This window comes from Catharus ustulatus, chromosome 27 (genome assembly GCF_009819885.2).
Source record: "Catharus ustulatus isolate bCatUst1 chromosome 27, bCatUst1.pri.v2, whole genome shotgun sequence".
In the NCBI taxonomy this organism is placed as follows: domain Eukaryota; kingdom Metazoa; phylum Chordata; class Aves; order Passeriformes; family Turdidae; genus Catharus; species Catharus ustulatus.
The window spans coordinates 362,810-376,906 of NC_046247.1; the positions used below are offsets into that span (position 1 = coordinate 362,810).

The window sequence follows — 14,097 nt, forward strand, 5'->3', positions numbered from 1 at the left end:
AGGACGAGCTGAGCTCTGGGTTCAAGGGGAAGGAGCTGAGCTCACAGGACAAGGTGAGCTCTGGGGACAAGGGGAAGGAGCTGAGCTCTGGGGACAAGCTGAGCTCACAGGACAAGGGGAAGGAGCTGAGCTCACAGGACAAGCTGAGCTCTGGGGACAAGGGGAAGGAGCTGAGCTCACAGGACAAGGGGAAGGAGCTGAGCTCACAGGACAAGCTGAGCTCTGGGTTCAAGAGGAAGGAGCTGAGCTCACAGGACAAGGTGAGCTCTGGGGACAAGGAGAAGGAGCTGAGCTCACAGGACGAGCTGAGCTCTGGGTTCAAGAGGAAGGAGCTGAGCTCACAGGACGAGCTGGGCGCTGTCGTGTCTCCGCCGCAGAACCAGGTTCTTCTCTCGCCACTGCACGAAGTTGGCCAGCACGTCCCCGGCCCCCCCGTCCGTGCTGATGAGGTTCTCGTGCTTCCAGATCTCCAGCCCAACCAGCACGATGCGGATGTTCAGCATAACGTACATCTGGGCAGGAGAAGCAGCAGAAATATCTGTCAATATTCAGATCTTATTGCAAGTCTCCATCTTTTCTGGGTTCGATTTTTTTTTCACAGCTGGAACCACCAGATGCATTTTCTCTGTGATTTAGACCTTCATTAGCTACAGGATCAATGCTAAATGCCACACTGGCTGCATTTTAAGACAATACCCAACAGAAATAAAAAGAAGTCTCAGTTCTGACAAATATCATGTGAAATAGTGGAGCTACAGACATGCTTTTTCTCTGACCTTTACACAGACACACGAATTACAATAATTGCAATTTGTCCTGTCACTCACTGGATGTAGCATAGGTTGGAAGAGTTTCCTAAACTAATTCTCAAGGTGAATGAGTGCAGATTAATTCAGAGGTGGAAAAGCTTCCATGGGGCTGCATTCCCAGAGTGGTGACAGAACAGACCCCAAGGTGGATGCTCACAAAAGGCAGCAGGGCTGAGCACACAGCACCCCTCCTACTCACACTGTCAAGGAAGTTTGCCAGCTGCACCATATGTTCTCTTACTTCTGTTTCACTCTTCCCAAAATCTTCAAACTGCAAGACAAAGAAACTTAGTCTCATGAAGAGAAGACACAGAGAAACAGTAAGAAAAAGGAACAGAACATTTTTGCCTGGCTCCAAATCTCCAAGATGCCAACCAAGACAGCAACATCTTCACTGCTACTGCTCAGCAGCTCAATACTCCAAAGACAACAGCAAAGGCAGCTTTTTACCACGTGCTTTCCTTGCTAACAGAACCTCTCCCTGTCTGATGGCTGACTCCTCTTCTGGGTAAATTGTCAAGTATTTTTCAACAACCCATTTGGGAGTAATGAAGCCTGAGGGCTTTCCAAGCCCTCTCCTGAGGAGAAGGAAAATGCAAAGCTGCACAACTCCCACCTTTTCTTTGTCCACAACTATGAACAGTTCCACATATCTTGTCTGGTGCAGGACTGCCCTCTTTCTCTGGGGACAAAAAAAAAAAAAGATGTTTTAGACAACTTCAGATTTATTAATTCAAGTGTAAACAAAAAAACCCATCATGACATTGTCATATTTCACTTGATACCACCAGTGGTTGGAGACACACCCAAAGCACACGGTGCCAAACCCAAGCAGAGTAATCCAATGCAATGACAGCCTCTGTCTGCTCTGCACTAAAACTCAGCTGCACAAAGACTTCCCTTGTTTCAAAAGCAAGGCACAGGTTGCTTTGGAAAGTCAGCACACACTTCCATAAAGGGGCAGCAAGATTCTGCAAGCAAATGCCAATGATCTTGAAGTGAAACAAAATTTTAATTCTCCTGCTTTCATTTCAATCTTGTTCCTGCACAGGCAGTCCTTGAAGGACAAGGGGGACTTCAACACCAAACTGCTACTGTGATGGTGAGGAGGATGGAATAAACATAACAAAACTCTCCTGGCTCCTGATGCAGTACTTGGTTAACAAGTCTCTCCATGAGGGTCACGTTCCTGCCCTTAAAAGTCCCTCCAAAAAGCCCAGGAATATTCTAATATTATAAATGCCCCACTCTCACTGCCTGTGCAGAAGCAGGAGGAGACTGTGGCTGCTTTGGGGAAGAAATTGAGTTGTCCAGCAGTGCAGAAACCCCCCAAATTAAAAACCTTTAGCTATGTGCTAAGTCCCAGGAAATCTGATAAGCTGCTTCCACACTCTTAAATGAACTCTGAAAAGCCCTCATGTGGGCCTGGGCAGGACTTACCCGCAGCAGCTGGGTCATACTGGGATGGAGATCTCCCTCAGCAGGTTCCCTGTCCTGGCCTTCAGCACTCACTGCACACTCTGAGGGTTCTCTCTTCACGTTATCCAGTCGGTATAAAATGTGTTCAGAGCCAGAAGAGGGATCCATGGGCTCAATCCCATAGGTGACATTCCCTATTGTCACCAAGCCCCTGAAACATGGCAGTGTGTGAGAAATCCAGCACTGAGCTACCCAGAATTTCTACAGCTCAGCAAAGGAACAGTAATTCCTACACCTCAGCTCTTGTGAGCCAGCACACTTCACCTTTCAGCCTTTCACTGAGCAGGGCCTTACAAGTGCACTAAATTAAACCTCTGCAAGGCTCTGCAGTGCCCCAGGAATCACATCACAGCTTTAAGCAGAAATGCTTTAGTTCAAAAACACTATTGCCACTCTGGTGCCTGGCATGGCCCTGCAAAAAAAACACTGGCACAGAACACATGGCCATTAGCCCAAAGTAGAAAATAATTCCACTGAATTTGAGGTGCATAAGGTTTAGGGCCAATTCTGTGATATTTGGAGACTGGTGCTCAACATTCCATTTCTGCAATAGGTACACTTGTCATGACCATCTGTGCAAGTTAAAAATAAGCCAAATAGGTGTTGAAACCAACTGACTGCCCTCTGGTAACAAACTGCATTAATAACTTATTTGATGGTCCTTCAAATATCTGAACTCCTTGAATAAAAGATGGCACAGGACAGGAGCACCAGGGCAGCTCAGTGCAGGGACTCCCAGACAAAACCTGCAGAAGGGTTTGGGTTCAGCAGCCACAACGTGACAGGACAAAGGAGGAGCTGTGCTACCTGAGCCCCGAGCAGGTGCTGACAGCCACCAGGGAATCCAGGCTCCCCTCCACGACCCCCTGATAATGGCAGTGATCCTGCACAGGAAAACAAGGGTGCATTACACACACATCAGCCATGCCTGCACACCCAGGGCTATCTCTGATCTGCCACTGAGCAGCAGTGGTTACAGCTCAAGAACACAAAATGTATTAAATTAAATTCACCACAGCTGGATTTCTTAACTTGACCTAGGCTACCCCTCTCCTGTTCTGTCCTCCACCCTGCCTCAAATATTTCAAGGCCAGCCCCTCCCTCCAGATTTGGGCCAAATTACTCTTCAGTCTTCTGGCAGGAAGTCCTGGCTTGTCTGTCACCTCTGAGGAGGAGGAGGGACAACCCCTGCTGTCCAGGCCAGCTGGAGCTGCACAGCCCAGCCCTGAGCAGCCCTGGCAGAGGGGAGAACTCCACTGTGTGCTCTGCACATCCTCTGGAACTGCACAAGGGGGGCAAACACACTCCACTGGCTCTGGCAAGGGCATTCCTAGCCATGGATACAGGGTCTATAACAAAGGTATAACACAGGTATAACACAGGTTATAACACAGGTTATAACACAGGTTATAACACAGGTTATAACACAGGTTATAACACAGGCTCTGTCACCTGTTTCTCAGCAAGGAATGCAGAAAGCACAGAGGGCTGGTGCTAATTGTTCAGGGCAGCATGACTTCTGTGACCTAATGCTGAAAAAGCATTTCTCCTCTAACCAATCCCTTTTAACTAGGAAGCAAACAGTCATTTGACTCAGGTGCTCTATTCAGAGGAACAAGATCCCATGAATCATGAATGACTAACACTTCCCTTTACAAGGAACAACACTGATCCCTCAGAGTGAAGCCATCAGAAAAGCTCTCATGCATTTTGCATCACACAAATGCTTTTAGCTCCACTTTCCAAGGGCAACATGTAAGGCAGCTGCTTGTACAGAGCAGGGCTGCAAACAGGGCTGCTTTCTGTGGAATAACTCCAACACTGTACAGACTACAACCCTCCCAAAGGTCCTTCAGACCTGACCCCATCCTTCCCTCCCAGCAGTTCCCTCCATCAGGACTAACAGAAGCTGTTGGTCCCCATTTCCACATCACAAAATTCAGGTCTTGACAGGCTAAATCCTCATCCCAAATTAAGGATTCTCTCCAGCAAGAGGGCAGTGGGTACTGAAGGTGGCCCAGCAGAAAATACAACTGTCCTTCGGTAATCCCCAGGTGTTCTGTTCCACTCAGCCTCAGAGAGGGATGAATAGAAGGAAATCCTACCTGGACATCTGGATATTGCAATTGCAACTTCCCCTCCTTGTCATAGGTATAAACTGTGAAATCTTTGGGCAGCAGTTCTCTGCAATGAAAGGGGAGAAGGAATAAGGGTAATTTCATTAAATGACTGTGACATTGGAGCAAAGCAGGAAGACAGCCCTAAAAGTGACAAATAAATAAATTGCAATTACATAAGGGAACATTAAAAAGGAAAAACCCTCTAAAATTAACAAAGAAATTGTATATTTTCACAGCAAAACTTCGAGAGACCAGAATGGTAGAACTGATAATGAAATCAAACTACCTCACCCTAGAGAGCAAAATCCATTAAATTGTGCTAAAAGCCTGTCTCCAAGCAGGAAAAAGTTCTAGCCCTCAGTCTGCTGCACATGCCTCCTCCTCCTCAGTTTAAGGAGGAAGTGCAGTGGGAAAGTCTCCCATGGCCAAGGCTGCTGCCCCATGCTGGCCATTCCACTGATGAGCTGCAGCCCAATTCCCACATTCCTGAGGCTCCCCCAGGGCTTGCACGGTTGTGTCTCCATCACAAGGGCACTTTGGAGCACAGTGACCTGGTAAATGCCCTTGTGCTGGTGCTGCAAGTGGCCCCAAAGCTGCAGGCAGACAGCATCTGCATCAGCTGTGAGGTGTCAGTGCTCAGACCCTGGAGAGAAAATCAGTTTCCTCATTTATTAGTGTCCTTGTGCTACTGAGATGGGAAAAAACACAGAACTAAAGCAATAAACAAGACCCAGACAAAAGTGAAAATATTTACTTGAAATACACTTCAGCTTGTTTATTTTTAGCTGTGAATAGAAAGAGTCATAGGTTCCCTGGGTCTCCTTGGAGTAATCTGCAGCTTCCTGCCCTGAAGGGGTTCCCCAGGGCTGCAGGAATTGAAAAACATCTCTGGGCTCAATCTCTTCCCGTTTTGCAGAGCTGGGATGTACCTGCACTTCCCACAGAACCCCAGCATAAAAAACTGGTGTGCTACCTGCCAGCTTGTCACCTGGACACAACAGTTTGAATAATTTCATCATTTAAAGGAATTCATCACTTACTTGTTCTTTTCTAGATGAATGGTGTATTCTTTCCCCTCAATCTCAACAGCATATGACACCTTGTCCTGAATATAAAGAAAGGTGCATTTTACTCAAGTTAATGAATAAAAACAGTCTTTGAAATCGATAAAGGTGGATGAGCCTGAAATTTATTTCACAATTGTCCCTGTTCCAGAACCTAGCATCCCTTCCTGTGTGACTGGGGAAAAATCACATGAAGGAAATGGTTTCAAAATAGAACTGTGGTTTTGTTATTCTTTCCTTGTAATACTTCCACAGAAAAGTTGCAAGTCAGAGGCAGACAAGGACAGCAGAGGTTTTTTTACTGAACATGATGCAAGTTTTACACCCTGATCAAAAATCCACTGCAGCAGCTCGTGACCCCTGGAGGAGGGAGGTTCTTGGGCACCTCAGCTGCCAGCAGTGACAGAGGTGATGTTCTCTGCAAGGACAGACACTGCCCTGCTGCCAAGTGAACCCAGCAGCATCCCAGGGGCATTTCAGGTCAGTTTTGGGTGGACTTGATTTGAAGCAGACACTACACTGATGTCTGAGAGTGCCCAGTACCTGCACTGAGGAGCTGTTGGAAGCCTCTCGTCGTTCCCTTCCCAGTCTCTGTGGAGTTACAATTTCGTAGGAAGTGAGCAGGGAAATCTCCTGGAAACCTGGAAAGAACAGAAGCACTGGCTAAGGGAACAGTGCAAACAAGAGGATGAGGCACAAGGAAGAAAACACTGTGCTGTTCCACACACAGAAGAGCACAGAGCAAACCTCAGAGCACGTTTGGATTGCCTTGCAAGGGGGCAGAGAAAACAAAACCAAACAGCAGAGAAGACACCAATTTCAAACTGAAATCTTCACATTCCAAACACTGTCTTAGCAGTGTCCATCTCATACACCACCCTCTCCATCAGCAGCAATCAGCATTTAAAGCAGGTCAGCACAGCCAGGACTCCCTCAAGGATGCCCAGTGTCAAACCAAGTGTTCTGTGTGCAGAGCTGCACAACTGCCCCGTGCAGCCTCCCCGAGAGCTCCAGCAGCTCCTGTGCTCCCCATGGCACAGCTCAGCCCCTCAGCCTGCACAGCAAAGCCACACTCCTGGCCTGAGGCTGCTGCTACTGCTCATTAGAGAGCCTCGAGGGCCTCATCAAACAACTGAGGTGAGACAAATCCCTGCAACAAAGCAGCCATCACAGATCCCTTCATGCAGTATTTGCATAAGCAACATCAGGCACATCCCCTGAACCAAACAAGTCCACAGTCCAAGTTCTCTTTATCAGCTTTTGCAACTGTTCTATATTAACTATGTAAACAACAATAAATTGTGCATGAAAATGACTCTTCCCATCAGTGGTGGCATCTGCTGGTGCCCGGCTGAGCTGCTCACCCAGGAGGCAGAGGCTGCCCAGCCCAGATCACAGGCAATATCCTGTATCCAGCTTTCCTGGCAAGGCAATCAATGAGCTCATCACAGAGCCTGAGTTTCCCAGCAAAGGCAGGGGGAAGGGAACAGCTATCCTCACTGTCTGTCTCCAGAAATCACCACACATCTGGGGCAGGTGAGCAAGTGCTTGGTGCCCAAGGTCCTCCAAAACCTCTCCAAGTGGGACTGAGATGCTGCCTCCAGTTAAAACCAGCCCCTCTGAGCACCCCCAAACTCACACTCCATCTCCAAAGGGCCTTTGGCTTCTGAGTTTCAGGACAGCACTGTGAGCTCAAAGCCTCCACGAGAGGCCTGCTCCACCCTTTGGAAAATGAGGCCCCAGACAGGTTTTAGATGCCAGGGGCTCCCCAAAAGCACCAGGCTGCAGTGACACTGAGGCTCCTTCAGACATTTCCTCCTCCTCTGCCCATCCCTGGCGAGCTGACACACATCAGCACCACCTTGGGTCAGCACTTCCAAAGGAAAAGCAAGTCCCTTCCCAGCACTGTCCCCAAGGAACAAGCCCTCAGTCACTTCCAGCTTCCATCCCAGCACAGTGCCCTTGGAGGAGCCCTCAGATGTCCTGGGCTGTCACAGGAGCAGGACATTTCTGTCACCCGAGCACAGGCACAGCCCCACTGCTCCTCAGGAAATCCCACAGGGCACATACTGCAGCAGAACTTTCATTATTAAAATGTTTGTAGGCAAAAGGTATGAGCAAGGCAGAGATAAAGTTCCTGAACACAGCCCCTTACATTGACCAGCTACAGAACAGTGTCAATGGCCTGAAAACAAGGGAGGGAAGGGCTGCTTCCTTCCCTGGAACGAGCCACCAAAAGCACACACTGCAGCAATCCCTGGTCTGCATTTGTCCTTTCCAAGCACACGCTCGTGCCCAGCCCCGAGCTCCTGCAGGTCCCTGCTCTGCCCCTGCTCCCTGCCCAGCGCACTCATCCCCAGGCACAGGCAGGAGGGGACACTGGCCAGGCTCTGGAGCTCTCGAGGCACAGGTTCCACAAACAGAGGACACAGCCAGCCCTGGCACTGCTCGCAGCACGACACGTTTGCCCCAGAGAAGCCTGGAAGCAGAAAACAAATCGGTGAATCATCACATGAAGCAGAACTGGGAGGGATTTCTGGGAAGAGTACAACTCCAAGAGGATCCTCTTAGAGCAACAGTGCTGAAAGAGGCCAATTTCCCATTCCTGAATGCTCTGGCAGTTGTGTCCCCACTTTCTGCCCTGTGCAGCATTTCACACACCACCAGCAGCCCCCGCAGAGGGCACAGAGCAATCCAACAAAAATCCAACCCAAGGGACAATGCAGCCCAGCAGAAAGCCAGCCCTGCTCACACATCTCCCTCCTACAAAGGCCAGGTACAGTTTGGAATATGTTTTTCAGCAAGGTGCAGGAGTTCTAATCCTCAGGGGCTTTCTGCCACTGGCAGCTCCTGGGGCTGCACCACGTCACTCTCAGAACGTGACACACTCATGACCCATGTCCGGGCTGAGATTCTGCTTCCGATCACAAAAACACAACCCCATCCATGACCACACTTATCTCATCTCATTAAAGGCTGCCATTAATTACCAAGCACTGGAGACAGCTAGGAAGATGTGAATCATCTTCCCCTCCCCACCCCAAATCCACGGCAGGAATTCCATGCATGCTCCATGGCATGTGGGAGCTTGAGAGCCACAGAACACATCACAGCCACGAGGATGCTCTGGGGGCTCAGGTAAGAGTTCAGGGGTGCCTGACAGGTAAGATCTGTACTCAGCACAGCTCAGACTGCATCCCCTGTCCTGCCAGACCCTGGCATGCCCGTGGGTCACTGGCTCAGTGACAGAATCTCAGCACACAGCTACACCCACCCACACTCACACTTCCCCTCAATCACCATCCTTCCTGAGCTGTGACTCCTTCCCAAGCCTGTAACGGAAGGTCAGAGATATGCTCTTCAGAGGAAGAAAAAAAAATTAAAAAGAGGAAAGTTCAGACTGTGGCCTGTTATACCACAGAACAAGCTAATTTCATAAAACCAGCTCATGAGCATGTGAGCAGGTCAGCAGCCAATACCAAAACTCATTCACTGTGGCTATCATCAATTGATTACAATTAATAGCTGAGGTCAGCTGCACGAGGCATTCCACACTTTTGCAGGGGATTGTCACCAGAGGTGCCAAAAGCATTACCCAGCCATCCAGCCCCCAGGGCCCAGGCAGGGCCAGCTCCAACCAGCATCTCCTCCAAGCATCCCTGATCTCCATGGACCAGCTCATGGTGCTTCCAGCTGCACTCTGACCCCAGAGCAGGGCAACCACCCACTCCATTCTCTCTAGCTCCAAGCCTTTACAGCTCCAGCGTGCTGTCACACTTGCCTCTCCTCTCCTGCAACTCAGGAGCATCAATGTTCAGTATTTCCTTACAGCTCTGCCTGTCCACAGCAGGCTGTTCTGGCCCCACTCTCCAGTCAGATACACCTATCCCAAAAAATCACCAAGACAGGGAGCGCACAGCAGCCCAGTGAGGCCTCACACCCCAAGGCATGTGCTGTGTGTGTGTATGGATCTCCACAGGTTAATCTCACCTTCAAAACAGCACATGTCTCATTCACCTGTCATTTTAGCCACTCTGACACTCATTTCCTTTCCTGCCAACATGCTTCTGCTCCCCATTTTCCACCCTCTCATACCTGTACAGACAGTTCACCTTCCACCTCAGCAGAACACTCTGCACCATCCTTTCAAAGCCATTTATTTATGACAGATACTTCTCTTGTGCTCAGATCTCTGGGATTGCTACCCCAGTCTGTATGGAGCCTGACTGGGAGGAACCAGCTGCCAGCTCAGTCTGCATTCTCCACATCCTATTTTCAGAATCATACAGGAGTTTGCCAAGCAGTGCCTGAGGAGAAACTTCCACGACCTGGCTTACTTATGTATGTCCTTCAAAGCAACAGAACCACTGCTGGATTTCTCCAGGCAATGACACACCAGGAAAAGCATTTTTTTGGTGCACTAAGATCACAGCTGAAGTAGGATTTACTGTTTGGACTACTGCAAGCAAAAACCTCCTTCACTTTCACTATGCAAATATTATCCAAGTCCACTTATGAATGTTTAGAGGTTTGTATAAAACACAAAGATAACAAGTCTTCTTCTAAATGTAGGAATGTTTTCTGTGGAGCCAGCAGTTCCAGCTCCTCCCACACCTCAAAGATTAAAGAGTGCCTCAGTGGTGCTTCATCTTCAAAACACCTGGGAACATCTGGTCAGCTGTTCTTCTATGGGCATCACTCCTTGGGATTTTTCTTTCCATCTCTCCCTCTCCTGCTGTGCCAGGGCCTCTCAGAAGGCAGGAAGAGATGACCAACTACCATGGCAAGAGAAGCACATTATCTGTATGCACTGCTCACCTGGAATATTTGTATAACATTAAACCTGGCCAGAGAGTTCATGAAGTCTATTTTGGTATTTCCTAGGGGATGCTGGACGTTGATCAGGTTACGGAGCTCTTCCACAGAAATATTTCCTAGAAAATTCTTACACCCCTTGCTGAAATCCAGACCTATGCTGTAAGTGTTTCCTGTCTAGACTCTCCCCATTCCTCCTGCCCTTCCTAAAGCCTAGTTTGTCTGCAAGACAACAGCTCCCCTTGTTCCACAGACAGGACAGTCACACGTGTCCCCTGGTGTGTCACAAGGAGCAGCAGGGTGAAGCCAGGCTCTCCTCTGCAGCAAGGTGCAGCCTCCTGTGGTCACTGCAGTCCCTCCCCTGCAGCCAGGACAGCGTGCCCAGGGCCAGGAGCCGAGCAGCTGAGCCCCCTCACTTCCTGCCCATCCCACCAGCTGTGAGCGTCAGCTCTGCTTTCCCAGCTGAGCCCGTGGGAACCTCCTCTTTGGGGACATCGCTGCCTTTGCATTTGGCCACCAAAGGGAACTGTGAAATGCACATTCTTACATTATTTTTTTAATTTTAGCTTGGGAAATAATAATGATCAAGACGTGCAGAAGCTCTAAAGTCATGGTTCAAACTTCCTTTTTCCAAAAGCAAAGCACTACACTGAAATATCTTTCCTCTCTTTCCTTTTCACATGGAGGAAATAACCACACACCCACTCTTTGCTGAATGATGGTCCCAGATTTGTTGCAATATGGGTGAGGCAGGGCTGTGTTTTCTGTGATATGAACAAAAGAATTATCTTAACCAAACATCCAATCTCCCCAGAAATTTAAACCCAAGCATTTAGACACTTTGAGAATTGTGGCCAAGCCTGGCTGGAGCATCCTGGTGTGTGAATGACACCAAGTATCAAGAAAGAAATGGAGTAGGAAGAACAGTTGCTGCCTGTGAATTTTTTTTAATTCATACAGTCAAATCTTGAAGGCTCCTCTGAACACAAACAGAAGAGGAAAAGCCACACACACGGATCACTTAAGACTACACATCACTATGTGGTTATGGTCATTCAGGAATTTTCAAATAATAGTTTCTGGTAACACTCCATTTCTGCTTTACATCCCTGTGTGTGCCAAAAGCACTCACATTATAACCCAGGATTGGAGGTTTCTACCCTCTCCTTCATGCTCACACCTCAGGCAAGGGAGGTTCACTGTATTTCATGGCAGGTTTGGTATTAATAGCTGGGACAGGGAGTTCCAAAGGCAGGGAGGAACACTACCATCCACCACAGGAACTGGCCCCAGCGTTCCTTTCCTACAGGCAGGTACTAAAATCTTATTCCTCAGAACACCAAGCACCTCACTGGAAGCACAGGCACCTGGTATCTCAGAGATGCAGAATTTCAGACATCACTCCTCAGCCTGCAGTCAGGCAGTTCCCAGTGTCCTGTGCCTCCTCCATCACCAGCCACCTCTCAGAGCGTTCACCTCAACAGCTCACACACCCTCCAGCAAAGGTGCCAAGAGAGGGAAGAGATTCCAGGACAGGATCCTCACACCACATAAGCACTGTCCTCAGCACGAAGCACCAGTATCAAGCTGTATATTCCTCTATTGGAAGACCTGACTACAAAAAAATGCACTAATGACAAACACAGAAGTTTCACACAGTACACGTGTCCCTTCAGGAGGGGTAACAATGACAGAGGAGACATTTCTGCCTGTCATGTACAGCCTTGAATCAGCACTGTAAGAGCCCGTGAACAGAACCATCTCAATTCACCAACAGTCCCTAAGGACAGCACGGGACCAGCTCCTTAAAAGCCCCGCAGAACGCTGGCACAGGGCGCTGCCCTCCCTGGGGACAGCAACCTGTGCGGTTCTGCCCCACAGCCGAGCTCCTCGATGGCCAAGGACACCTGCACTGCCCAGGCAGCCCTGCTCCTCCTCCAGGGGCTTTGATTTGTGTCCTGAATCCGGCCGGGCCCCGGTTAGGGTTAGGGCACGGGAGGATGGAGGAGCACAGAGCCGGGGCTCGCGGGACACCTGAGCCCGGGACCGGGGGGACACTGCCGGGACCCGAGGGGGACACTGTAGGGACCCCGGGGGGGACACTGCCCGGGACCCGGGGGGGGGGGACACTGCCCGGGACCCCGGGGGGGGGGGGACACTGCCCGGCACCCCGGGGGGGGGGGACACTGCCCGGCACCCCGGGGGGGGGGGACACTGCCCGGCACCCCGGGGGGGGGGGACACTGCCCGGCACCCCGGGGGGGGGGGGACACTGCCCGGCACCCCGGGGGGGGGACACTGCCCGGGACCCCGGGGGGGGGACACTGCCCGGGACCCCGGGGGGGGGACACTGCCCGGCACCCCGGGGGGGGGGACACTGCCCGGACCCGCTCCGTGTCCGGAGCCCCGTGGGGCAGAGCGGGGCCCCCGCAGCCGCCCTGGCCGGGAGCCCGCGGGCACTGACGGTGCTGGCCAGGGCACAGGTGGTGCTGCACCCTCGGCCTCTCCTGCTGGCACCGGCGGCCCCCGGGACCCCCGCGGGGCACACGGGGCCAGCGGGCCCGGCCCCGCTCCGGCCGAGCCACGGGGGCTCTGCCCCACGGCCACCCTGCGAGGGAGGGGCAGTGGCTGACAGAGCCCCCCGGACGGCCCCGGGGAGCGCTGACAAGGGGGGCCCGACCCTCCGGAGGGGACGGGGAAGGGAGAGCGGCGCTGTCCGGGAAAGGGAACGGGGCGGAGGGGGTGCGGGCGGCAGGCCCGGCCCGGCCCCGCGCACTCACCCGCGGGCTGCCCGGGCGCGGCCGGCGGCGGCAGGAGGAAGATGAGGAAGAGGAGGAGGCGACAGAGGCAGCTCCAGGCCCGGGCCATGACACCCCCTGCCCACGTCGCCCCTGCCGTGGGGCGCTGGGTCCGGCCGGCGGCCCCGCGGCCTTATGGAGCCGGGCCGGGGCCTGCGCTGCGCCGCCCCGGGGCGGAGCCGCCATCCGCCCGCCCGCCCGCCCGCCGGGCCCGACCGCCCGCACGGCACCGGCACCGGGCACGGACGGGACAGCGGCACCGAGCACTGCCCGGGCCCGACCGCCCGCACGGCACCGGCACCGGGCACGGACCGGGTCACCAGCACTGCCGGGGCCCGACCGCCCGCACGGCACCGGCACCGGGCACGGACCGGGGCAGCGGCACCGAGCACGGACCGGGGCAGCGGCACCGGGCACTGCCCGGGCCCGACTGCCCGCACGGCACCGGCACCGGGCCCGGACCGGGGCACCGGCACCGAGCACTGCCCGGGCCCGACCGCCCGCACGGCACCGGCACCGGGCACGGACCGGGACACCAGCACCGGGCACTGCCGGGGCCCGACCGCCCGCACGGCACCGGCACCGGGCACGGACAGGGGCAGCGGCACCGGACACGGACCGGGCCCGACCGCCCGCACGGCACCGGGCATGGCCCGACACGGCCCGGCATCATCATGGACCTGGGCACGGCCCGGACGGGGATGGGAAGAGCCTCAACCTTTCCAGTGCTTTTTTTCGGACTAAACACTCCCAGGTCCCAGAAGCGCTGCGGTCCCGAAGTTAAGGCCCGCAAAGGGAGCTGGTGTGAGCACGGACTGCGGCCAGCACGGCTCTGCTTGGCCTTAGCTGCCAAAAAACCGCACTGCACACCTCTGTGCACTGTATGTAATAACGCACAAACGTGAATCATCCTGGGGTTCCTGCCTGAGGGGCATGACATTCCCAGGTTCAAACAGAGCCACATCCATCTCCCTTTGGTCACTCAGCACCAGTGCTGCAGCCCTGCGACACAA

The 14,097-nt window shown here is 52.7% G+C and overlaps 1 protein-coding gene across 1 annotated transcript in view; it reads right to left on the reverse strand.

The window, feature by feature from the left end:
- Window positions 1-13,226, reverse strand: part of ADAM9 (ADAM metallopeptidase domain 9) — a 24,148-nt gene extending 10,922 nt beyond the window's left edge. Inside the window, exons 1-9 of the mRNA XM_033081362.2 lie at window positions 13,067-13,226; window positions 6,016-6,113; window positions 5,449-5,513; window positions 4,394-4,472; window positions 3,096-3,172; window positions 2,250-2,439; window positions 1,426-1,491; window positions 1,009-1,080; window positions 343-512 (exon numbers count right to left, since the gene is read on the reverse strand). Of these exons, the coding sequence (XP_032937253.1) occupies window positions 343-512; window positions 1,009-1,080; window positions 1,426-1,491; window positions 2,250-2,439; window positions 3,096-3,172; window positions 4,394-4,472; window positions 5,449-5,513; window positions 6,016-6,113; window positions 13,067-13,154 (905 nt within the window). The 5' untranslated portion in view covers window positions 13,155-13,226. The remainder of the gene's footprint in view (window positions 1-342; window positions 513-1,008; window positions 1,081-1,425; window positions 1,492-2,249; window positions 2,440-3,095; window positions 3,173-4,393; window positions 4,473-5,448; window positions 5,514-6,015; window positions 6,114-13,066) is intronic.
- Window positions 13,227-14,097: the final 871 nt, after the last annotated feature.